General features: G+C 35.9%; 1 protein-coding gene across 1 annotated transcript in view; it reads left to right on the top strand.

Annotated features, from left to right (window-relative positions):
• The first annotated feature begins 335 nt into the window (after positions 1–335).
• Mgam (maltase-glucoamylase) overlaps positions 336–25,356 on the top strand; it is a 176,314-nt gene continuing 151,293 nt past the window's right edge. The window contains exons 1-13 of the mRNA XM_077795894.1: positions 336–462; positions 1,991–2,112; positions 11,476–11,596; positions 12,568–12,677; positions 13,185–13,336; positions 13,803–13,974; positions 15,619–15,718; positions 17,805–17,917; positions 18,464–18,589; positions 21,915–22,046; positions 22,192–22,308; positions 23,212–23,325; positions 24,604–24,688. Of these exons, the coding sequence (XP_077652020.1) occupies positions 336–462; positions 1,991–2,112; positions 11,476–11,596; positions 12,568–12,677; positions 13,185–13,336; positions 13,803–13,974; positions 15,619–15,718; positions 17,805–17,917; positions 18,464–18,589; positions 21,915–22,046; positions 22,192–22,308; positions 23,212–23,325; positions 24,604–24,688 (1,591 nt within the window). The remainder of the gene's footprint in view (positions 463–1,990; positions 2,113–11,475; positions 11,597–12,567; positions 12,678–13,184; positions 13,337–13,802; positions 13,975–15,618; positions 15,719–17,804; positions 17,918–18,463; positions 18,590–21,914; positions 22,047–22,191; positions 22,309–23,211; positions 23,326–24,603; positions 24,689–25,356) is intronic.

Raw genomic sequence — 25,356 nt, 5'->3', positions numbered from 1 at the left:
AAGTTCTTATCTTTTAAACATTAAAATATTTTCAGATAAAATTTCTGAAATCTAGGATTTTCTTCAAAATAATCTAGAATTAGGGAGGCAAGTAAGTAGGAATAAAGACAAAATGAGATTGATTATGAATTGATGATTTTAAAAATTCAGTTGATGGGTACTTGGAGTTTTGTTATATTATTCATTATATAAATTTGAGCTTTTCCATTAACAAACTGCTAGGTATGTATACAAATATAAATTTGTTAAATCTAAAATTATAAATTTATAAATTACATGATAAAATTATAATTATAAAATTACTAAATCTAAAATTATTTTCATTCCTTTTATAGATGGCAAGAAATAAATTGAAAAAATTCACTACTTTGGAGATTATCCTTAGTGTCCTTCTGCTCGCAGTGTTCATCATCGCTGTTGTTTTAATTGTGCTTTTAGCAACAGGTTCTACAGAATCAAAAGGTAACAAGTAACTCTGGGATTTCCCTCCATTTATTTTCTCTTATCAAAGTAAAACCATCATCAATGGTAGGGAAGCAATGCGTTTGTATTCATTGGTGTGAGAGTGTGTGTGTATATGTACATGTGTGCAGGTGTGGTATGTGTTTGGGGGAACATCTAGCTAATACTGTGGAAGCTCAGTAGCTTTTCCTTACAGGCTTAAGTTCTGAAACCTTAATTTCCCAATTTAATTAGTGCACTGGGTTAAATTTCACAACTGACACTTAAAATATATTTGCTGAATTTTTTTGAAGAATTCTGATTCTGTTAGTGATAGTGAATAATATACTGTGTGAAAGGGGGTCAAATAAGTATGTAATCAAAATATTTTATGCCTGTTTGATTCCTTAAAAAATCCTGCCCAAGTCATCTTAATAAAAGTTCATTACATTGTTATATCCCCAAAGATGGTCTGGATTGTGCTGAACTATCCAGGATTTCCCATCTTGTTTATCTAGGAGCAACTTCTTAGGGCAACCAAGCAATGAAGGTCAACCCATGGCTAGAGTTTGTTTAATTCTATGAATCTGAAAGTGTAACTAAAACCCTTATGCCGAAATTGGTTCAAATATGGAGTTCATTTAATCCACCACATTTGAATTGGAAATCCTAGTGAAAAGAAAACAATGAAAAACAGCATTGTTATGTCTTAATGTCATTATTAATTTATTGCAGATTGCCTCAAAGAAAGCTAATTTCTTTATTTTAGAATGCAATAAAAGTGTCTTTTCTATTACCTATCTTTAAATCTGAGATCAAAGGTTTCAGCTCTGGCACAGGTTCTAACTACCAGTTTCTAGATTGGTGGGTTCCCCTTACATTTTTTTTTTTCCCGTATGATACTTTGTATTTACAGGAGACTGGCATTGCTCAGATGTGTTCTCTAAATTGAGGTGGATGATTATTATGGAACTGTACATGTTCAGTGTGTACCAGCTCCTGGGGATAGGAATAAAGGACCAGAGCAGACTTTCCTGTGAAGGACCAGATAGTAAATATTTTAGATTTTGTTGGCCATGCCATCTCCTGTCATTATTACTCAGTGCTGCCATTGTAGCCTAAAAGCAGCTATAAACAAATGAGTGTGACAGTTTCAGCAATACTTCATTCAAAAAACAGACTTTAACCTGATTTGGTTTGCAGGCTATAGTTTGCCGACCCTTAGACTAAAGGGAAGTTGGTTCCTACTTTTATGAACTTCAGATCTAATGGTGTAGTTCTTTGTTTAGCATATACTCTCTTGTAGGGGAGGGGCAGAAGGGTAGAAGAAGATGATGCCATCATAGTAGAGGTAAATACAGTCAGCAAGAACGAAGGAAAGTTTTATAAAGTGAAAATGCATAACTGTTGAGGATACCACAGTAAGTCCAGTCAGTAGTGGAATGAATACAATTGCAAGTATTGGGAACAGCGAGGCCTTTGAATGCTTGAATGTTTGTGATACTGCTATGTCTGTGTGATGGTCATTTTATGTTTGCTTTTGGTATAGCCCCAGATCCTGGGACCACAAGTATCACCCCTAATTCTACTGAATGCCCAGTGGTAACTGAATGCCCAGTGGTAACTGAATCTGAACGGATAAACTGCATCCCTGACCAGCCACCAACAAAGGTTTGACTCTTGAATTTTTAAATTTAAGAATATATATAGCACTGAACACTGAATGTTTTTTTTTTTAACTTTTTGTGGCTTGACTCAGAGTCTCAGGTATATTAACTCTATATTCGTGTTTGTGTGACTTTGTAGCTTCAGGAGAGGAAAAGCTGGAAAATTCCCTTGGATTGCCAGATTCAAATAAATGTACATGTTGCTCAGTTAAATTTGAATTTCAGAGAAACAACAAATAAGATTTTAGTATAAGAATGTCACTTGTAAGATTTGAAACTTACTAGAAATACATTTACATTTCATCTGGCAAGAGTACTGATGATTAGTTCTCTTTGATTCCGTCACTGCATTTGTTCTTGCCCTCTATTTCCCTTCTTTCTGAATTCCAAAGTGTTATCTAGAGTCTATAATAAAAGTCATACACTTACATTAAACATGATTTAAAATAAGGACAAAGTTTCAAGAGCTATGCTTTGGAAGGATGAAGGCAATTAATACAAGGGCAAAGATGATGGAGCACGTGGGCATTTATGTTAGTATTTCTTGATCACTGACTGAAGGGCACCTGATTATCATAATAAACTTGGCACACTCCCTGTCAGTTACTTTTTACTTTGAGAATAAAAGTGATATCTGAATGAAAACCAAGTGCAGCCTTTTGAATGAAGTCCACTGATAAGATGTGTCAGATGTGTATCAGATACAGGATGGATCTGTGCGGCACTCCCACACTCATCTCCGTAGCCATCCCATTCTTAGTGGACTGCAGTAATCTGTGAAGTTCTAGGGAGTTGCTTTTTTGGTTTCTCTAAGGGGCTTTTATATTAAAAGATATTTTTTCTTTCCTATTAGAGGATAAACCTCCACTAGTGGATCAATCTTCTTGGAGGAATGGGGTGAGGTAGAGGGGGGTATGATATGAGAGGTAAACACATCAAAATAGTCATTTATCTTAGGTAAAGGTAAGTGAGTGAAGGCAGTGAGGAATGAGACCCCAGTCAAAAATCACGATACTCCCCCCCCCATATTTAAACACTTGGTGTTTTGAAGCCTACCTTCTTCTTCATTTTTTTTGAATTCTTGTAGTTGTAGTGGACAGCATGTCTTTATTTTATTTGTTTATTTTTATGTGGTGCTGAGGATTGAACCCAATGTCTCACAGGTGCTTGGCAAGCGCTCATTTGTGTGTATGTGTATGTGTGTGTGTGTGTGTGAATGCACTCCAGGGGTCCTTTTCATGTGTCTCAGAAGAAAAGCTCATCCAGTTATCTAGATCTAGTCCTGATCTTTAGCTCTGGGCTGGCAGCTGGTTAGAGGGCATTATCACCGGACACCTTCCTATCACACCTGAATTCATTATTTGGTTTTCCTTCTCTACTGTAAGGGTTCTGTTAGTAGTTCTGTTATGCTTCTGGTCTTTGAGTCAGAATCAACAGAACTTTTGCTTAGCTCTTCCCTTCAATAGCTAACTGGTGTTAGGAAAAGCAGTGAGCTATAAAATCCCACAAATAGACTTATGTTATCCCTGTGACCAGTATTTCAAAACAGCCCTTCAATAATATTTTCCAGAATAATTACTTCATTTTCATTCCCAACACATTATTAGATCATCGTATTCCAGTAGCCTCCTAGCATCTCTCTGAATTCCATTTCATTTATTCCATTTTGATTAAACATGATTAAAACTGTTCTCTTTAACATTCTACTTTGATTGTATTTCTACCCCAAACTCCTATTCTTATAGAAGCTCATTCTGCATACTGGGTCAAGTTCAAATACTTTGTTTTGTCATCTAAAGTTCTCTTTAGCCCTTTCTAGGCCTCTATAACTTCACTTAGAGCACACACCCATGACAATTTTAGACACTGAAATGTCAAAATGCTGAAAGCATTTTGCATTTAAGCATTTTCCATAGACAACAATGGTAATATTTATTACCATGATATTTGAGAGGTAAGGTTAACATATTTTCCTGCTCAGAAACTTTATTATCTTTTTGTAGTAAACACTTTCTAGCTACTTATCAATTATTTAATTGGCTTATAGTTTCTTTTTCCCCATTCCAGTTTCTTATCAATGTATTTAAAGGATTCAGTTTTATGATATACTAGTAAAAATGTTGCATTTTGCCAAGATCATTACGAGTCTCCACCCTTAAAATTACTTTGTGTTTACACATCATCAGTTAAGAGCCATTAACTGGTGCTAGGAAAAGCAGTGAGCTATAAAATCCCACAAATAGACTTATGTTTATGATTTGCTAGTTGTTGCTAGTGTAGACATTGAGTAAGAGCATGGTAGAAAAACCCGAGTACCAGGTTTTTATCTTGGCTTTGCTGCTGAAATGTCTATGACTTGATTCCTATCACATTTCCTTGCATACTGTCAAATCTGTATCAGTGATTGAGACAATGTATGGTCAGATAAATTTGTTCATTAAGAAAATGACTACTAAACACTGTACTGAATTCTGTGATTGAAAAGATTTTAGAATTTAGTGATCTTTAAGGTCTTGGGAAGTGTTCTGGAGATTGATCATATTCCAATTTGGGACACTTCAAAGTCTAAATCATGGAGAGGGCAGAGTGACATATTTGTTTAAGTCTTGCTGCATCCTCACAGGGAAGAAGGCAGGAGGGGTCCACCTGTATAAGGGCCCCTAATCCCATTCACAGGGGAGGAGCCCTGGAGGCCTTACCACTTCTTAGTGGCCCCACCTCTGAGTATCATTGCCTTGGCAACTCCTGCATTTTGGAGGGGACACATTCAAACCATAGCACCAGCTTCATGAAAATTGCTCTAAGTCCTCTGTTTCTTACAGAAGAGTCTCTCTCTCTCTCTCTCTCTTTTTTTTTAAACTACTGAGAAACAAACTACTCCACACTTAGTGACTTAAAAAAACAATCAATTGATTATGTCCCACAATTTTATAGGTCAGAGACTTGGCAGGTTTTGGCAGTGTGATTCTCATAAGAGGCATTGACTAGGATTACTTGGTTGTTTCAGTTGGTGGCTGATCTAGTTGGGATGTTTTCAAGATTTTATCCACACGGTTGGCACCTTGGCTATAAGGGGGACCACAGGCTCCTCTACCCTTTGACATAGTCTGAAATCTCTCTTGTTGGTCTCTCCAGCCTGGCAGTGAACTTCTTACACGATAGCTGAGGGCTACAAGGAAGGAGAGAGCTGCCAGCCTTCTTCAAGTGAAAGCCCAGAAGCAGTTTAGCATCATTTTTTCTGTACTAAGTTGATTAAATCAGTCATGGGCCAGCCCACATTTAATAAGAAGGGGTGCAGGTACCCCCTCTTGATGGGAAGAGAACTCGAAGCCATTTTTTTTTTTTTGAGAGAGAGAGAGAGAGAGAGAGAGAGAGAGAGAGAGAGAGAGAGAATTTTAATACTTATTTTTTAGTTTTCGGCAGACACAACATCTTTGTTTTTGTATGTGGTGCTGAGGATCGAACCCAGGCTGCACGCATGCCAGGCGAGCGCGCTACCGCTTGAGCCACATCCCCAGCCCCTTGCAGCCATTTTATACAGCTACAGAGGAATGTTTATTTGGCTCAGAATAGGCATTAATAAGTGTAAAGATTGGTAAACTACTGAAAATACAGATCAGAGGGGGTGGAGTAGCAGAGGGTATGAAAATAAAGAAAACTCACGATAAAAGCAATATTGAAAGAGCTTTTCAAAGTGGAGTGGAGCCTTAAGGAAGCTGGACTTCCACAGGATTCTAGCTGTGATAAACTTCAGTCTCCTTCAGCCTTTGACTGTAGGCACAAAGATCAAGATAATCAGATAATTACATTGTGCCCAGCAACTCAATATGCATATCAAGAAATTATCAGGCTCCGGTTTTATGGACACTTTTACTCATATATATTCTTATTTTATTTTTTTATTTCATATATATATATATTCTTTTCTTAGTGTTCTGTCAATCACTTAACCCCTGTTCTGAACTCCAACAAAAAACACCCCCACACCAAGAGATTTTTACAGTTTTTTAATAAAATGATACTGCTTGCTCACATAAACTCCCACCTTTCCTGTCTTCCTCAAACACAGATTCATAGCTATCTGAACCTGTGCTTCCTGAACTGCAATTCCTAAAAGCCAAATTAAGGGCTGGGGACGTGGCTCAAGTGGTAGCAGGCATGTGTGCGGCCTGGGTTCGATCCTCAGCACCACATACAAACAAAGATGTTGTGTCCTCCGAAAACTAAAAAATAAATATTAAAAATTCTCTCTCTCTCTAAAAAAAAAAGCCAAATTAAGTTTTTATAGTTGTAAAGTTTCTGAGTTTGAATTAATAAGATCATGGTTTGAGAGTTCCAGAGTAAGATGTTTCTGCCACAAAGGGAAAGCTGTACATTTATCATCATTTCTCTATGCTATTATGTTGGAAGGTATTTTGGTGAAAATATGGTGTTTTTAGTCTGTCTTTTCATTTTATTAGCATGATTATTATAGTGTTTTTGGTAATCCAGTATATAGAAGGTTGGAAAATAAGTTGGGACTCACAGAAAAGGAAGGAGGTCAAGAAAATAGATAATTGTTTTTCTCACCTTGGCTCTATTAGCACTGAACTCCTTTGAAGTAATTATTAATAAATAACTTAAGATATCCAAGAAGGTAGAATTATAATCCAGGTTAAGAGATAAAATGGAACCAGCAAAGATGAACTCCCCTGTATTCCCCTGCTGTATCACTTTTCCCAGCTCCCTCTGTAGAGGTGACCACATTCCAAAGTTGAAATCCATCATGATTCCTTTGTACCATCACTATTTACAGATATACTTATAAGCAGTAGGTATACTCAATTTCTAAACAAAAATGCATGCTTTGCAATCTTTTTCACTTAGCATTGTAAGATTTATCCAAATTGATATGTATCTCTTTAATTCATTTGTGCTCACTGTGAAACAGTGTATCAAAATCATCCTTTCTTTGGATAAAAGAAATTAGTTTTTCTCTAATATGTTATGGTTGCAACGATGCTGTTATGACTAGTTCTGTAAACAGTTTTACTTACATGTGTCTGATTTGGGGTATATTGCTTCAAGTGTACTAGATATTTTCAAATTAATCTCTAAAGTGACTATAATTTACCATCTTACTACAGTCTTTGCATCCCTAATAACATTGGAATTGACAGTCTTTTTAAACTTCGACACTTTAAGGTTATTATATAGTATCCCTTTGTGACCTTAGTGATAATTTTCCTGAATTCTAGCAAGGGTGAACATCTTTCAGTTATTTCTGTGAATTTCTTATTTGTTCTTAATTATGTATTGAAATGTTTATCTTTTTGATGTGTACAAGTTTTTTATCTGTTCATTCATATTTTTTCAAATTCTTAGTCTTATTTGTATTACACATGTTGCAAACATCTACTTTGATGATGTTTTGTTTTGATGAAGTGTTGTATTTTGAGAAAATGAAGCTCATTAGGCTTTGTGGTTTTGTGATTTGCTATCTATGTATTCTAGTGGGATTAAATGCCTACAGTTGAAAAGGAAGAAGTTTCAAATTTAAAAAGAAAATAAAGAATGCAATATAACAATAATTGACTTATTTGTTCTAAATTTGTCCTTCAAATTTTCTTAGATCTCTTCCTGGACAATGTTAAATCTCAAATAATGATGACTTGATGTCATCCTGTTCGGTCTTATATACTCTTTTCTTGTTGTCCCTTGTGTTGTTAGGACCTCTGGTGTATTTTTAAACTGCAAGCACTAATACATACGGGCCATGCAGGCTCCCCCCCCAATTTGGAAAGGAATGCTTTTAAAATGTCACCATTTATTATGATAATTATTATAGGTTTTTTGTAGATTACCATTATCAAATGAATGAAGTGACTTTTTAATCCTAGGTTGCTAAGAATTTTATTGTGAATAGCTGATGAATTTAAAGGACTATATGACATACTTCATTTGATGATTTATGATGATGAATTACACAAGTTGGTTTGCTAATATTAAAGTTCTTTATTTCTGGTAGAAATTCTGTCATTATTTAATCTTGCTGATTTCTATTAATGTTGTGTATGCTTTTTTTTCATTTAGGCTTTGCATTTATGAACATGGATTTTCTTTTCTGTCTACTTTTCATTTCTTTTGTGGTCCTGGGGACTTTGGGTATAAAATACTTGCTCCATTTATTTCCTCTCTCTTTTAAATGCCAAGGAGGGTTGATTGGATTTTTAACAGTGACTTCAGGATCTTTTTTCTCCCCATCTGATCTTTGTGTTGATGCAAGAGCCTGTATACCATCATGCAGAACCCTCAGTGGATAAAAATGTGCAAGTGCTGAAGTCCCTTATTTAAAATGGATATAATATGCACATCCTCCTATATATTATAAATCATTTCTAGACTATTTACAATACCTAATACAGTGTAAATGTTATAGAAAGAATTGTTATACTGTATTGTTTAGGGAGTAATTATAAGAAAAAAAAGCCTACACATTTCAGACACAATTAAAAAATACTTTAAATCTGATATTTGTTAAATCCTTGGGTATGAAACCCATGGATATAGGGGGCTGACTATTATATAAAAAGTGAAATATCTATATTTTTGGTTTTCTTTGTCTATCAGTTACTGAGGGCAGTACCATAAAAATATTCTATTATGTGCTATCTCCCCCAGTTTTACCTTATGAGTTTGAAATATTTTTCTATATATTTTTTGAATTTTTTATTGTTAGTACATATCAAATTTGAGGTGTGAGATAATCCTGGTGGATTGAAATCATGCCATGACTCTGTCTCCCTAACAATGAATATTTACTTAATATCTATCTGCTATTAATGCTGATTTGTTACTTAGCATGCTTTTTATATGTGTGATCCCCTTTTACTTCCAGTGCTTTTTCAAACCTAAGTTTTGGATATAGCACCTATAAAAAACTTTTATCTGAATTTAGTTATTTAAATGTAATCTGATTATCTTTGTTTTAAAAGTATTTAAACCATGTGATAATTGACATGGCTTTCCCTCTTAGGTTTTGTGCTTTCCATTTGGTCTTTTTTTTTTTTATGTCCTACTTCCTGCCCTGGAGTCTTCAAAAGCAGGTGTTTTCTTTCCTTATTGTCTAAACAGAGGATTTCTGCCCCCATCCTCATTTCCTCCTCAGTACTGTATTGGTAGTTACACATTCTAGATTGTTTTGGCAGTACCTGTTAAATTTTAATTCTCATACCCAACTAAAGGGGCATTTTATATCTTGAGTCTAATTTGCATTCATCTTATTCATGTCATCATTCTCACAGCTTCCCTCTAAAACCATTTTCCTAGGTTTTACAAGTCATATGGATATTGCTGTGCTTCTCCTGCTTCCCCTAATTGCTGTGTTTAACGGCAGGAGCTGGTGTTTTTGAGTTGGCCAAGAGAGGCTGTTTACTCTCCTTGCTGCTTTGACCACTTTGCTCTTTGCCCTTTTCAGCTCAATGAAAAAGTATTAAGCTCTGGGGAGTGTGCACTACTTAACACTACTCTCAGTGTCCTTCTCTTTTTCTGTATAATGACTTTGCATCTAAGTGAGCTTTGAAAGGAAGGAACAAAATCTAGTTCATAGTGAAAACTGATCTTACAGCAAGATAAGTCACAAACAGACATTATTTTTTGACCCTTAATACAAATTGAACATCCCTAATGCAGAAATCTAAAAACCCAAAATGCTCCAAAATCAATTTTTTTTTTGAGCTCCAACATGATACCACAAGTGAAAAATTCTACATTATGGAGCCTTGTTTCCTGCACAAAATTATTTTAAAAAATGTATAAAACTATCTTCAGGCTATGTATATTGTAAGGTATACATAAAAAATGAATGAATTTTGTGTTTAGACTTGGATTCCATCCTGAAAATATGTCATTATGTGTATGCAAATATTCCAAAATTTGAAAATCTGAAATTCAAACCATTTCTGGTCCCAAGCATTTCAGATAAGGGATACACAACCTGAAATTGCTATTAATGTAAAAGTTAGTGTTTGATTAAACATAATTGCTCAAATAGCTCAACATAACTGTTTTTTTTTTCCTTATCATTTTTAAAACATTGCTGTATCCTCCTAAAGGTGTGTGTAGTGGTATTCAACCCAGAATTCAGAAAGAAAAAGGAAAAGGACAGGGAGAAATTTAGTTTTGGTTTTGTCTTCTCAATGGCCAAGTACCTTCTGGTAGGTTATTTCATATCTGTGAACCTTTACCCTCTGGGCCTTGGGATCTTGATCTGTAAATGATGTGGTAGGATGTATGAGTTAGCTACTATTGTGTAATAAATTATGCCCAAACTTAATGACTTAACATAATAAGCCTGATTTTCTTGTAGTTTCTGTAATTGAAAATCTAGGTTTGGTTTAGCCAGGTGCCTCTGTCTCTGAGTCTCTTAGAAGACTGCAATCAAGGACTCTTCTGGAATTATGATGATCTTTGACAAGGTTGCTCATGTGATTATTGTCAAGAGCTAGCTTCTTGGGGGTTGTTGAACTGAGAACCTCAGTTCTTTGCCATGTGGGCCTTTTTTATTATATGATGACTTCTTCCAGAGTTGAGTATTCCAACAAAGAAAGTGAAAGGGAGAAAACAAGACTGAAGTCATAATCTTTCTGTGATCTCTTCTATGAAGTGAATCCCATTATTTTCTATTAGCTCCAAGTCCCTAGATCATCCCACATAGAAGACTAGAGATTTCTATAATGTGCTTTTTTCCTTGTAGTTACATTTGTTTCTTTCCCAAAATTAGTTGGTGTGAGAAAGAGATTATATTCATTTTACTCTCCACTTGACTTAGTCATTAATAGTGGCATAAGGCAGGCACTTTTTTAAAGGAAGAATTAGGATATATTTGAGTGTTAGGAAAGATTACTTTCTGCCTTGGTAGGAGTCAAGAGACCATAGATATGTCACATGTGTGGAATGCACACAAATATGCAACATATATATTTAGAAGTCAATGCAAAGTTTGTTTGATTGAAGTTTTCTGAGTAAAATTCATTGCAGAGTATTTTTGATTTTAAAAGTCAAAGCTAATATCAATGAAGTGTTGTTTGTAATTTTAGATTACTGGTGATAAAACAATATTATACTTTAGAATTTTAAAAATATTTATCAATTTTATTGTGATGAAAGACATGGAATGCATTGTACTTCCTATACTCTTTCACAAGGAAAAATTCCTTGTGAATAGAAGCCACTGGGGATATAACATACATAATTTCTCTAATGATTAGTTTCCTTATTTGTAAAATGAATTTATTGATGTCCTAACCCCAAATTAGGTGTTTTATAGTTTCTGAAATATAGTGTTCTACAACTAAATGGAGTTGTTTTGACTCATCTCTTGTTTCAGGCTACATGTGACGGGCGTGGCTGCTGTTGGGAAGCTCAGGGAGCCATAGGTATTCCTTGGTGCTACTATTCAAAGAATCATGGCTACCAAGTGCAGGGGGATCCTGTAAACACAAATGCAGGTAAGAGGCAGCAGCTCCAGACCTTCTGGAGGCTGGCTTTGTATTTCCCAGAGGAGCCCTGTGGCAGCATACAGGGGACTGCTGTGTTGCCACACCATCACATGTGACAGAAGGTGGCACTGCTCTTTTCAAGAATTAGAACTTATTTTGACACCAAACAGCAATCACCCTCTGTCTTGTGAGTCAAGAAACCGTGTTCTATTCTAGCTTCACCTTTATGTACCTGTATGAACTTGTGTAATTGTCATAATCTTTTTGGTTCTCAAGTTTATCACTTTTAAAGTGGCAATTTTAACTCAGCTTTGAGATTAATTTCAACTCTAGTCTTATTTTTTTACAAAATGAAATGATTTACAGTTTTATAAATGTTACAAAAGTTTCCTAGTCAATGTCAGTGCTCATGGGCTGATCATGCCCTCATTCCTCCAAACCCTAAAATGAAGAGCATCACCGTGAACATTGTGGGGGTGACAGTGTGACTATTCTGGGCATGCTCCTAGCATGAAGGATAAGGCCTATTCCTCTTCTAGATGCTCTTGGTCTGATGGGCTTTTCTATAAGGTCTCAGCCCTCACCTGATTTTCTGTTCAATTAGGGAGATGACTTTAATGTACATGATCACCCATAATGGAATATGAAAATAACTGAGAAGGAATAATGAATATATACTGAAAAGTAAAGAGTATCTGATCAACACAGAATGAGTCTGCTAGAATAAGATTTAAACCTTTGGGGGGGTTTCAATCATAGTTTGTAGAAGAGAGGCATAGGTTTTTGTATAAGTTAATCATAGTTCTTAACTTTGGGATCTGACCTAAGATAGTACGTATGTATGAATACCTTTGCCTTTTTTCTTCTTTGGCAAATAAAACATTTTAATCAGTCCCTTACCTTAAGCTTAATTTTTATTTGGCTGTTATTTGCAAATGTATAATGTCAGCTATGAAAACCTTTTCTCTCCTACATGTTAGGATTCACAGCCCAGTTGAAAACTCTGCCTTCTTCATCCCCATTTGGAAATAATGTTGACAACGTTCTTCTCACAGCCGAATACCAGACATCCAACCGTTTCCATTTTAAGGTTATAGTTTGTTTTCTTTAAAAAAAAATCTTTAAGAGGCTTTTTCCCCCACCTTATGACTATAGTTTTGACTAGGTAGAAAATTTTGCCAATGTTGTCATTATTATTTCCTACTTGTATATTGAAGTCATCTATAGTCTTCCTTCTATGTGATAGTTTCCTAAATAAATATTACAGAGTTCATTGGTGCACTTTTGACTTTCATTTATTTGCCCTAGATACCATGCGAAATGTAGTAGCCAAAATCAAACCAAAACAAAATAAGAAAAAAGAATCAGAATTATCACAGCTTTGAATTTTCTAGGGATGAGCCATCTCTGCAGACTTGCAGTATACAAGCCTAACTCATGCTCAATAGTTAATCATTTGAAGCTGGAAATGTAATGAATACATTCTTAGGCAAAATGCCAGTTCCTGGGAAGCATCGGTGTTGGTAGGGATAATTATATTTTGGAAAATCAGAAAGGTTTTGATTTTGGCTTTATTTCTATTCATCTCTCTGTATAGTTGACTGACCAAACCAAGGACAGGTATGAAGTGCCCCATGAACATGTACAACCCTTTAATGGAAATGCTGCTGCTTCCTTGAACTATGAAGTTGAGGTCTCTAAACAGCCATTTAGCATCAAAGTGACCAGAAGAAGCAACAATCGTGTTCTGTAAGTTTTGAACACCTATCTAGGGAAGATGATGAAGGGAGGGGTGTGGGCTAGGGGAAGGTGCATTTCAATAATATTCTTGAAGGTTGTGAGCCCACAATTGTGAATGGACTCTGCCTCCAAATGTATATATATTTTCTCCCTTCTAAGCACTTTTTCCCCCTCTGCATTTTTCCCTTTCTTTCCTGATCTATCTAACCATCTGCCCACCGGTAAATATTTACTAATCTGTGATCATAAAATATAGTGTTCTGGTCATGAGATTGGCTATCTGGGGGGCAAATATGAGAAGTGTGCCACATTGTAACTGCCCTAAAGGAGTCTAGATGTCTTAGCGTCCATGGTAAAACATCACATGGGGCAAATGGGACTGATTAAATAGAGATATAAAAACCACTTTTTTAGCAGTTATGTTCTCTCCACTGCACTTACCCAGCCCATTACCGTGTTTTCCACCTGTGTCTAGGTTTGACTCAAGCATCGGGCCCCTCCTGTTTGCGGATCAGTTCCTGCAGCTCTCCATCCGCCTGCCTAGTGCTAATGTGTATGGTCTGGGAGAACATGTACACCAACAATACCGGCATGACATGAATTGGAAGACCTGGCCCATATTTACCAGGGACACAACCCCCAATAAGGTAAGCTTTCAGGATGGGCTCTTTTCATTGAGTATTGTAGCCTCATACTTGAAGGTCACTTCTAGAAGTACAGTATAGTAGTGAGGTGTAAGATTCTGGGCTTGAATTCTGGCTCTGGTACTTACTATTATGTGGTTCTGGGCAAGTTATTTATTTCTCTGTGTCTTCAGTTCCTCATCTGTAAAATGAAGGTAATGTATTTATCTCATAGGGTTGTCATGAGGATTAAATGAATCAAAACATATAAAGTAGCTAGAAGAATGTCTGTCCCAGAGGAAGGGCTCAGTAACTGCCAGCTACTTTACATTATATTTTTCCCTTTGAATTAACCAGTTGGGGACAAAATGTCATTAAAAGCTGTAGTCTGAATAATAGTTGATTATGATGTGCCAAATTTTAGGCTGACCTTTAAAAAATCACTGACTTACCACCCTTGTCAGAAAAATAGGATAAAGTCCCAGCCAAAGCAATGTATCAATTATTTTTTTTTGTGAAAAGAATAATTGGCATAGGGGTCAAATCATTAATTGTTGCTACTATTTTTAAATTTTATTTTCATTTGTTTGTTTTTTTTTTTGATTGTTAAAACTTGAGGCAGCATTGTTTTCTCAACTTAGAAATACTCTATGGTTCAGGACTTGGCTGAGTAAACAGAACTTTGTTAGGGTATGAACTAAGAAGCCTGGATGAAAGGAGATCCCAGCAGTAATTTATTAAGCAGTTATTTTATATATTATTTATATATATATATCAAAATAATTCAGAAAATAACAATAATTTACTTATTTAACAGACAAAAATGAGATTCAGAGAAGCCAGTTCAATAGCCAAAGTAAAACAATTTGCACTTAATAGATAAAGAATCTAGTCTGTACTATGTTTCACCTAAAATTCATGCTCATGGCTACCAAATGCCCATCAGAAAAGCAGAAAGGAGTGGCGTCAGGACAGCTGGTGATGATCACTTATTATGGAGCCTTAGATCTTTGCCACTCAAAGAGTGAAGCACAGGCAGCACCACGTGAGAGATGTGGGCTCTCAGTCCCTCTAGTGAATTAGAATCCCTTTGTAACTAAGGTGCCTGTGTAAGTCATATGTCCACCAAACTTTAAGAAACACTGTTCTAGAGCAATGATTCTTATAACTGACTACACATGGCAACCATCTGGGGAAATTAAAAAGTATAGAAATGTCTACTTCCATCCTAGGGTTTCCCTAGGGAGTCTGGCTTGATACCTCCTCTTCTGGAATCTAGAAAACTAGTCTAGATTAGAGCTCCATCTAGTTGCTGATTCATATGAAGACTTGTAGGACTTTTGCAGATGAGGTTAAGTCAGGTCAAGGTAAGCTTCTTTGAAAGGAGAGTTGTTTGGAATGATGGCTTTAGAATTCTTTCACCTAACAGGTAATCACAACCAGCACATACTTATTAAATGAGTGCTCATAGCTGGCTCATTGCATAAGAAAACTAGTTCACCTGATAAACATCAACCAAATAGAGATCCTATATTTTAGAATTTATTTGCATCTTCATTAGCCATGAGTGTCCTCACGTGATTATGACTGATTTTTCTAAGCTAATCCAGCAATGTGATGTTTAGACTACTTGGTAGTAAATTTTGGATTTTAATTCTCTTTCTGCAGGATGGAAATAACTTGTATGGTGCTCAGACATTTTTCCTGTGCCTTGAAGATGCTAGTGGATTATCCTTTGGGGTGTTTCTGATGAACAGCAATGCCATGGGTAAAGGACTAAAGGGATAGTCATGAAAAAGCAAACATACAGAGGAACAGTTTTTAAGTCCTTTTCTTACAGCACTATGATAAAAGGAATGGGTCCCTTTAAGAGTGATTGATCTATTGCTTAGGGCCTTATGTTCTCTAGTTGTTCTGTCTTTATCTCATTGACCTATTGACCACATAGTAGCCATGTATAAGGGATTATTCTCCTAGCTTCTCACTTCCCTGAATCTGGTTGCCTCCAGTGAATTATTTTCTGTTATAGCGTTGAGATAGCTAAGGGTTCTGTTATAGAGTTGAGATAGCTAACCATTCCTTATAATTTTACTTTGAGACAATTTCTAAAAATTGGTTCTTCTTCCTCTTTAAATTTACATTCAGTAGACTCCAGTGGCAGCTCCAGTAGAATCACCGAAGGGTAAGAGGAGAGGTATCAGCATCTCCCAGGGTTGAAGATGGACATAGGATATTGATTTCTACCCTCTTCTTAATTGAGGACCATTGGATATATTAATGCTACTCAAAGTGTGGTCTGTGGATTGCTCACAAGCTGTTTCAGATCGTACAGTAAGATCAGTAAAGAAAATAATAGGAATACTGCTGTAGCATCCAAGTGCATGAATGAGCTTTTTTCATAATAATTCATTTTCATGTTCTTTTACAGAAGTATCAGTTTGCAGTGAAGTGAAAATTAAATTTTCAAAAAATATCTGATCCTTCACCACAGTTTGTTTGAGAAGCACTCTAAGTGATGTAAAATGATTCTAGAAAACCTGATAGCCTAAGAATAGATTGAAAGAACACAAGGACTCTGCAGTTTTAGGTAGTTGAAGGAATCAGAAAACAAACCAAGATCAGACTTAGTGAAGCCGTAAGATCCTAGGTATTCTGCCTTTGTTGTTCCTGCAACCAGAGTATGTCAGTAGAGCTTGAGGTCTTTTGTCCCTACATAGAAACCAAGGCAAAAAAGGCAGATTTCTAAGAATGGTGATAGGTGCTTAAAAGGATTTTGAATTTATGATGTAATCTGACTTTTTTCAGCTTGAATCTTGTTTGATATGAGATTCACTGAAGTTAGTACCTCAGTATGTCTAGCTGGGTTATATTATCATAAAGATGGAATATGGGTTAGTATAACATGTGGTTGTGAAATTCAGAAAGGGGAAATTTTCCTTCTACCCTCTTAGATTTAATTCTTAGATTTTAATTCCCAGATTTAATTCTGCTGAGACAGATCAGCAAGGAAGAGGCAGTTTATTTACAAGTGCTTGCATACAGGAGTGCTTAGTGAAGAGTAACTGAAAAGGATGTTTAGATCTTGGGGCTTATCTACCAACTTGTAAGGGAAGGGAAAAAAGATATTTATTCAGAAGTGAGTGACTGTTTGAAAGACAAATCTTGGGGGAAATCAATGGGAGATGTAATTGTTTTATGACAATGTCTATTGGTGCTTATTGTTTCAAAGAAAATTAGAGCTGCTCCTAGGAAGGGAATTTATGACAATTAAGTTCTTTTGGAGGTGATGCTTTTAGGGAGATCAGGAATCTCAGTAGCAAATATCTTCAGTCTCAAATAATTTTTATGCTCCAATGGCTTATTCTCTATGGTCAGGTAATGAATGATGCAGATTCATCATCCTCCATGCCTTGCTGATTAATATGCTTTACATATATATTTTAAGGAATAATTGAAGAAGGGTAGTCATTTCAGACCCCAAAGATTTAGACAAAAGGGAAGATATCCTGGATGCAGCCCTGAGTTATCTAGATTAGCATCCTTTTTTCATAGATAAGAAACTGAGGCTAAGCTAGGGGGGAATAGCTTAACCGAGACCTGGTTACTTTTTCATCAGAGCCTGGGTCTTAGCACAAGGAGGTAAGACACTAAGTCACCTCTTATTAAAGTCTATCAGGGAACAAAAGTTTTGACTCCCATGCCATGTGGAGGTGGACTTTCAGAAAAAGAGTATAGCCCTTTGTATGCAAAATGTGAGGCATTAGATCACTATAGTAATATTGAGATCCTTAGTTATCCTCATGTCTAAATTTTGAACAAATTCTAATTTTTATTTTTTTTTCTAATCATTTTAGAGGTCACCCTCCAGCCTGCCCCAGCAATCACTTACCGTACCATTGGGGGCATTCTTGACTTCTATGTGTTCCTGGGAAACACACCAGAGCAAGTTGTTCAAGAATATCTAGAGGTAAACTTATGATGCTGTGACTGTGACAGGAAGCCTACATTGCAAGTATTCAAGAAAAGTAAATTTAATATGCAAGTGTGACCATAGAAATCTACTATCATGAATTTGTAATAACAAAAAGCAGATTTCATTAAAGAACAAATTTGAGACTTTAAAGTTTATATGCAATGGAAACTTGGATTGCAGAATTTTTAGGTTATAAAAAGGAGAAAATATAAAGATGTCCAAAACATGGCCTGTCCCTTAATGATTTTTAAAGGGGGTAGAAAAATAGACTAATATGCTGACAGAAATTAAATTAGTGCATTGGAAAATGGGGTATGTTTTGTGCCTCAGAACTAATGCCTAGAGTCAGGTGGTCACTCACCTATAGTCCTAGATACTCAGGAGGCTGAAGCAGGAGGATTGCTTGAGACCAGGAGTTCAGGGCTAACCCGAGCAATGTAGTGTGACCCTATATCAGGAAACAAAGGAACAAACCAATGCTCTGACAAAATTTTATTACATAAGAATATTGTTAACCTACATCTTTCATATTTCATTCAGCTTATTGGACGGCCAGCTCTACCTTCATACTGGTCACTTGGATTCCACCTCAGCAGGTATGAGTATGGAACCCTAGAAAACATGAAAGAAGTCTGGAAGAGAAACCGGGCAGCACAACTCCCTTATGTAAGTGAGGTTTTAAGTGATTCTCCCCAAATCAAGAAATTCCCTGGAGGAATGAATAAGAACAGCTCTTCATACTTTCTCTCCCTGAAGTTTTAGGGTTTTTTTTTGGTAATAAAAAGATTAATATATATTTAGAATACAAGACTTTTTGTTGGGCAACCAGTTTTACAAGGAGCCCTAGGGTTTTTTTTTGTTGTTGTTGTTTTTTTTTTTTTGAGTGGGAGGAGTACTTAGAGACTACCATTACGGGTTAGGAGTTTTATCAGAAAAATTTTCTCATACATATGAACTGACTACAGCTTACATGATGTGTTTTAATTTTAGTTCTTAAATTAATTCTCTCTCTATCTTGGGTTATAATATTTTAATACTTCTCAGTATAGATTTTTTTTTTTAACTTTAGATATGTTCTTGCTTGGACTGTTTTGATTCAAAAGTGTCATGGCAGGGACTGACCATAAGAATGATATTGTGTCTTCAGAAGTTTCTCTAAGATTCTGGTATAAGCTTGATTCTTATCTCTATGGTCAGGTAATGAATGATGCAGATTCATCATCCTCCATGCCGTGCTGATTAATATGCTTTACATATATATTTTAAGGAAAAATTGAAGAAGGGTAATAATTTCAGACCCCAATGATTTAGACAAAAGGGAAGATCTCCTGGATGCAGCCCTGAGTTATCTAGATTAGCATCTTTTTTCATAGATAAGAAACTGAGGTTAAGCTGGGGGTGGGAATAGCTTGACGGAGATCACATAGCCAGATCAAGACACAACTGACACTACATATAAATATGATGGGTTTCTGCTCCATCTGTTTCTGCATTGGTATTCTGATTAATATTGAGTTGGCAGTAAGCAGAATTTGCCCTTCCATGTGATGTGGTCATTTTGTATTTGAAGCAGAGCTTCAAGAAATAGTTTTAAATTGAGTCTAAAAAAGTCCATAAATATGAAATATAAAAGAAAATGCTTGAAAGAGTTGAGATTCAAAAAGCCTATGACTGGGCCAAGCCGTGGCTCAGTGGTAGAGTGCTTGCCTGGCATGCGTGAGGCACTGGGTTTGGTCCCTGATACCACATAAAAATAAAAATAAAATAAAGGTATATATATATATATATATATATATATATATATATACCTTTATTATATATATATATATATATATATATATATATATATATATATATATAAAGGCCTATGACCAATAGGGGAAAACAGAAGATGAGAGTGCTTCCAGACTTTGGCCACAGTCCCCACTACTCCTTATTCTTCATCCCTTAGCAACTTTCTGCATGAGGGGATGAAGATGCAGGGAGGAATAACAGAGAAGTGTATAGGCAGAACTGAAGCAAAGGATCATAAGAACAATTGCTGAAATAATGAGAGCTACCATGTATTAAATTCTTTTGGCAGATACAATTCTAATTGCCATCTTTAGTTGTCTCAAAAATCTCATTTTATTGTTAGAATGGTATTTAAGTTCTTTATATACCCTGGAGATTAGTGCTCTATCTCATGTGTGATGGGTAAAGATTTGCTCCCAAGATATAGGTTCTCTATTCACCTCAGATACTGTTTCTTTTGCTGAGAAGAAACTTTTACCGCTCACTCATCAGATACAGCAATAATATCTAGGATATATAAAGAACTCAAACGCAAATTAAAACCATTCTAAGATTTCATCTCACTCCAGTCAGAATGGCAGCTGTTTTGAAGAAAAACAAAAATAAGTGTTGGCGAGGATGTGTGAAAAAAGGTACACTCATACACTGCTGGTGGGACTACAAATTGGTGCAGCCAATATGGAAAGCAGTATGGAGATTTTTTTTTGGAAAACTTTTAACCAAGCTATCCCTCTCCTTGGTCTATACCCAAAGGACTTAAAAACAGCATATTATAGGGACACAGCCACATCAATGTTTATAGCAGCACAATAGCTAATAGTGGAACCAAACTAGATGCCCTTCAATACATGAATGGATAAAAAAATGTGGCATATATACATAATGGAATATTACTCAGCAATAAAAGAGAATAAAATCATGGCATTTGCAGGAAAATGGATGGAATTAGAGAAGATAATGCAAAGTGAAATTAGCTAATCCCAAAAAACCAACTGCCAAATGTTTTCTCTGATATAAAGAGGTTGATTCATAGTGAGGTAGGAAGAGGGAGCATGGGATGAATAGACAAACTCTAGATAGGGAAGAGGGGTTGGAATGGAAGGGCAGGGGCATGGGATTAGAAATGATGGTGGAATGTGATGGACATTATTATATAAAGTACATGTGTATGAAGACATGAATTGGTGTGAATATACCCTGTATACAACCAGAGATATGAAAAATTGTGCTCTATATGTGTAATAAGAATTGTAATGCATTCCACTGTCATATATAAATGAAAGAATTTAATTATAAAAAGAGAATTCTATTTAAGATTATAAGCCCCATTTAATATCAGACAACCAGAGAAACTGACTTTCAAGCTCAAGTCTTTACCCTTATAATGGCTCTCTACTTTTGATGTCCTTCTTCTTATGTATATATAGTCATTTCCTTCTTAAGGATGCTAGGGAACGGCAATATTGGACTCTTACTAGTGCATAGTGAAGTGAGATGTCAAAGGGAGCATGGAGACATGGAATTGAAAGCTATTAACTGAGTTAAATATATGTTTCAAGTTCTGCCCATTTTAAATGGGCAAAAAGATATATATATATATATATATATATATATATATATAAAATAAAATATTTGTATGCTTTGAATGGGGAAAGAGGTTTCAGAAGAGATGCAAAGGGAAAAGCCCAAAAAGTTTCTGGAAAAATTTTCTTCTCCCCCATACTACTCCCTTGGAGAAAACAACTGTGTCTTAGAGCAGGAGTAAATGTCATTCTGGATCCACTGTTTTCACACAGGTGAATTAGAAAAGAATGACACCAAAGACTTAAAGTAGAAGAGAAGTAATGCATAAAAGGCAGTGTGATAAAATGAGAGAGAAGTGAAAGAAGAGACAGTTCCTTCCTCTTTTTATTTTGAGGTCAGGGTAAAATTTACTTTGATAGCCTCAGTATGTGTCATAAATGATGCTTTAAGTTGATTGTAGCAGTGGGGTCAAGCCTTAGGGAAATAATGGATCATTCATTTTTGAAATTGCTCTGGGAAAAAAAGCTCTTAGATGCCAGGGACTAATTAAGACTGTTTAGAGCCCAGCACAGAGTTGGCATTTGTCTTAAATAACACATTTATTTAATTTGAATGACTCATTTGAACATGGAAATGGCCCAGGTACTGAATTGTGTACTTTGTATTCTTTCAGGATGTTCAACATGGCGATATTGATTATATGGATGAGAGGAGGGACTTCACGTATGACCCAGTGGATTTTAACGGCTTTCCTGAGTTTATTAAGGAGTTACACAATAACGGACAGAAATTTGTTATCATTGTGGTATATACAGTCTTTTTTTCCCTCTGAAATCAGGGATTTACTCATTCTGATCATTACACCCACTCTCCTGTTGGTCTCTAACTCCAAGTCTCCTTTCAGTGCCTTCAGTTTAAAGTTAGTTTCTCCACCATGTTTTTCCCTTTAGGATCCAGCCATCTCCAACAACTCTTCCCAGAGCCATCCCTATGGCCCATATGACAGGGGCTCTGCTATGAAGATATGGGTGAATAGTTCAGATGGAGTGAATCCACTCATTGGGGAGGTAACTTCATGGGGAAGCTGGGGCTGGAAGAGGGCTATCTATGGCAGTGTGTGTGTGTGTGTTGGGGCGGGGGTTGTTTTGTATATTTGAAGATAACTTGTAGATTCTGAGGAAAAACTTTCCTTTGCCCTTTCTTTCCCCAATATCTCCCAGCCAACCTAGTTCTTACATGCCTTCCCTAGCCTGGCCCCATTAAACAGTAGCTCACACACTGAGTGTCCACTTCCACACCTCAGCTCTTCTCAATGCTGACCACAGTCTCCTTCTTCCTCTATCATGTCACTGGAAAATGGCACTAGTTACCTTCTACGTGGTAAATCCAATGGAAATGTTTCCTGCTTTCTTACTCAATTTCTTTGTAGTATTTGATAAGTTTGACTGCTTCTTTCTCGTATCTTTATTTGCACTTGTTTCCCACAAAGACATGATTTACCAGTTCACTTCTAATACCTCTGAGGACCCTTTCAGAGTACAGTGTCTGAGAAAAACAGGACAGGGAAGGAAGAGAGAAAAGTAAATGATATTAGAGTACATAAACTGTCAGTTGAAATTTATAGTGAACACTTTCCAATTTACTCTTCTTAGAATTGAGAGCAGAGAAAGTTTTAGGGAAGGCTAAACCATAGTTGAAGATCAATAAGTTAAACAATACCCTTTTCCAATGGATTCACTCATTACGGACTTAACCATTTTTTAAAAACAAAATTTTCCTCAAGTGGCAATTCAATGGGGCCCTGGCATTTATTCTCAATATTCTGAGTTGTTCATCCTCCTATTTGAACTAGCCTGTGTCTGGGCACCTCCATCTCAATAATCATATTAGGAATTTCTAAGTAAAGTTCTTTATTTTATTCTATACTCATTTACTTGTTGTTATCAGTGTTTCCCTTTTTTCTCTTGCAGGTATGGCCTGGTAAAACTGTGTTTCCTGATTACACCAATCCCAACTGTGCTGTTTGGTGGGCAAAGGAATTTGAGCTTTTCCACAGTGAAGTGGAGTTTGATGGAATCTGGATTGTGAGTTTTTAACACTTTAATTCTTAGGTGATGAATATTCAGGTAGTTGAATCTATGTCTACATCTTTTAGTCATGGGGCATAGGGAAAAGAGGAGTAATAGAAAACAAGTTTGACGATAATTCCTAGTATCCCTTATTTTATGGTTAAAATAATCTTACCAAAACATGTTGCTTAGAATCAAAATTCTAAGCAGGAATTTTTTTGAATCTAGCTCTCCTTTTACAAATAAATAGGCTGATATTAAAATCAGCCTATTGGTCACATAATACTAAAATTATCATAAAATTCATGAATTTGTTTAATTGCCTGCTTTAGGCTCTTGCATTTGGCCATGTTGGGCAAAGCGATCATAGCCAAAGTGTCTTGAGGCCTTTGTAAGGAGAAATGTGTAGTATAATGTCAAATGACAACAATACAACCCAGCCAATGTTCAGCAAAATTTGAAGAGTTCTTCCTAGAGCAACTTAGCAAGACCATGTCTCTAAATAAAATATTATAAAAAGGGCTGGGAATGTGGCTCAGTAGTTAAGCACCCCTGGGTTCAATCCCTGGTTATCTCTCCCCCCCGCTCCAAAAAAAAAAAAATAAAGAGCTCTAGAGTTGAAAATTTTTCTATTTATTAAAGAACTGTAGGAAATTCAAATAGTAAAGGCAACTAAAAAGATGAAAGCAAAAATACTATACAGTGATAGCCACCAAAGACAACTACCATAAAAATAATTTAGTATAATCTTTCCATATCTTTCATTTTTACAGCTTTGGCACATGCACATAATGTCCCTCTCTCTATATATGTATCTATTATATATGTTTATGTATTTATATTTTTGTTTATTCATAGTTATATTGGGAGGGACCTCAGGAATTTTTTGAATCTAGCTTTCCTTAATAAGGAAACAAATTAGCTGATGTTAAAATAGGTCATATACCCCAAACATTGTCATAAAGTACAAGGTTATATTTGGATATATAGTGGGTGTAAGTTGATATACATATGACATAATGTAAATTAAAAATTTTTACCTAGTATATTTGAGAATGTTCACTTTGAGTGAATATAACATATATCATTTAAAAGGGATACTAAGAAACTTCTCTATGATGTCTGTAGTGGCTAGAGAATATAGAAACAGCTGTTTAATTCCATGTACATAAATACCCCCTTTAAAAAGGAAATATCTGGAATAAGTTGTTTGATTCTTTAAAAAAGTCACCATCAATATACTGTTATGGAAAATATTGCTTCTCTTAATAGTTTTTGTTCTTTGTCTTGAAGGATATGAATGAAGTCTCCAACTTTGTTGATGGTTCAGTTTCAGGATGTTCCACAAACAACCTCAATTATCCCCTCTTCACTCCAAGTGAGTCTTTGTGGTCAGCCTGATTAAAATGGAAATGCTTATTTAATAATTTAAATTCATAAGGAAGGGTCTGAACAACCTGGCAAGGGAGTTTGTACACAGGGAAAGAAAATGTGGGATAAAATATCAAGAACTCTGGGGAAGCAAATGAAAACACTCTATGCTTTCCTAAAGAGGAATGAATTCAAAAAGGGCAACTAATTTGTCTAGCTATGGTCCAAACCATTTCTAGGGGAAGGGCCAGACAGAATATGGCATAGAAGCCAGAGATTGGTGGTTAGCATATGTCAATCTCAAGTGTGCAGCCCACAATCTAGGGCTTACCAGAGAGAGACAAGTAGACTTGGTCCAAGGTAGGTTTTATCAGTGAATGTGTTGCTTGCTCCTGAGCTTAATTGAGCTTTGAGCAGCACTATCTCTCAGGGTACAGCATTGGCATCACTGCATTGGTTATGGTTTAAAGAAAGCATAGACTCAAGAACACATTGAATCTTTATTGAGAAAGGAATGACATTACCAGTATTGTACCACCTTTTGATAATTTCAGTGAGGTGCAAAATTAGAAAGTTAGGGTGAGTAGATCAGAATCAAATGTCTAGGGGTTTGGATGGAAGGCCAGAGTTCATATTTCATTCTTTTGGTGATAGAAGCTATTTATCTTTTAGTTA

This window comes from Urocitellus parryii, chromosome 3 (genome assembly GCF_045843805.1).
Source record: "Urocitellus parryii isolate mUroPar1 chromosome 3, mUroPar1.hap1, whole genome shotgun sequence".
In the NCBI taxonomy this organism is placed as follows: Eukaryota; Metazoa; Chordata; class Mammalia; order Rodentia; family Sciuridae; genus Urocitellus; species Urocitellus parryii.
The sequence above is the reverse complement of the archived record's forward strand: the minus strand, read 5'-3'. Positions and strand labels throughout refer to the sequence as shown.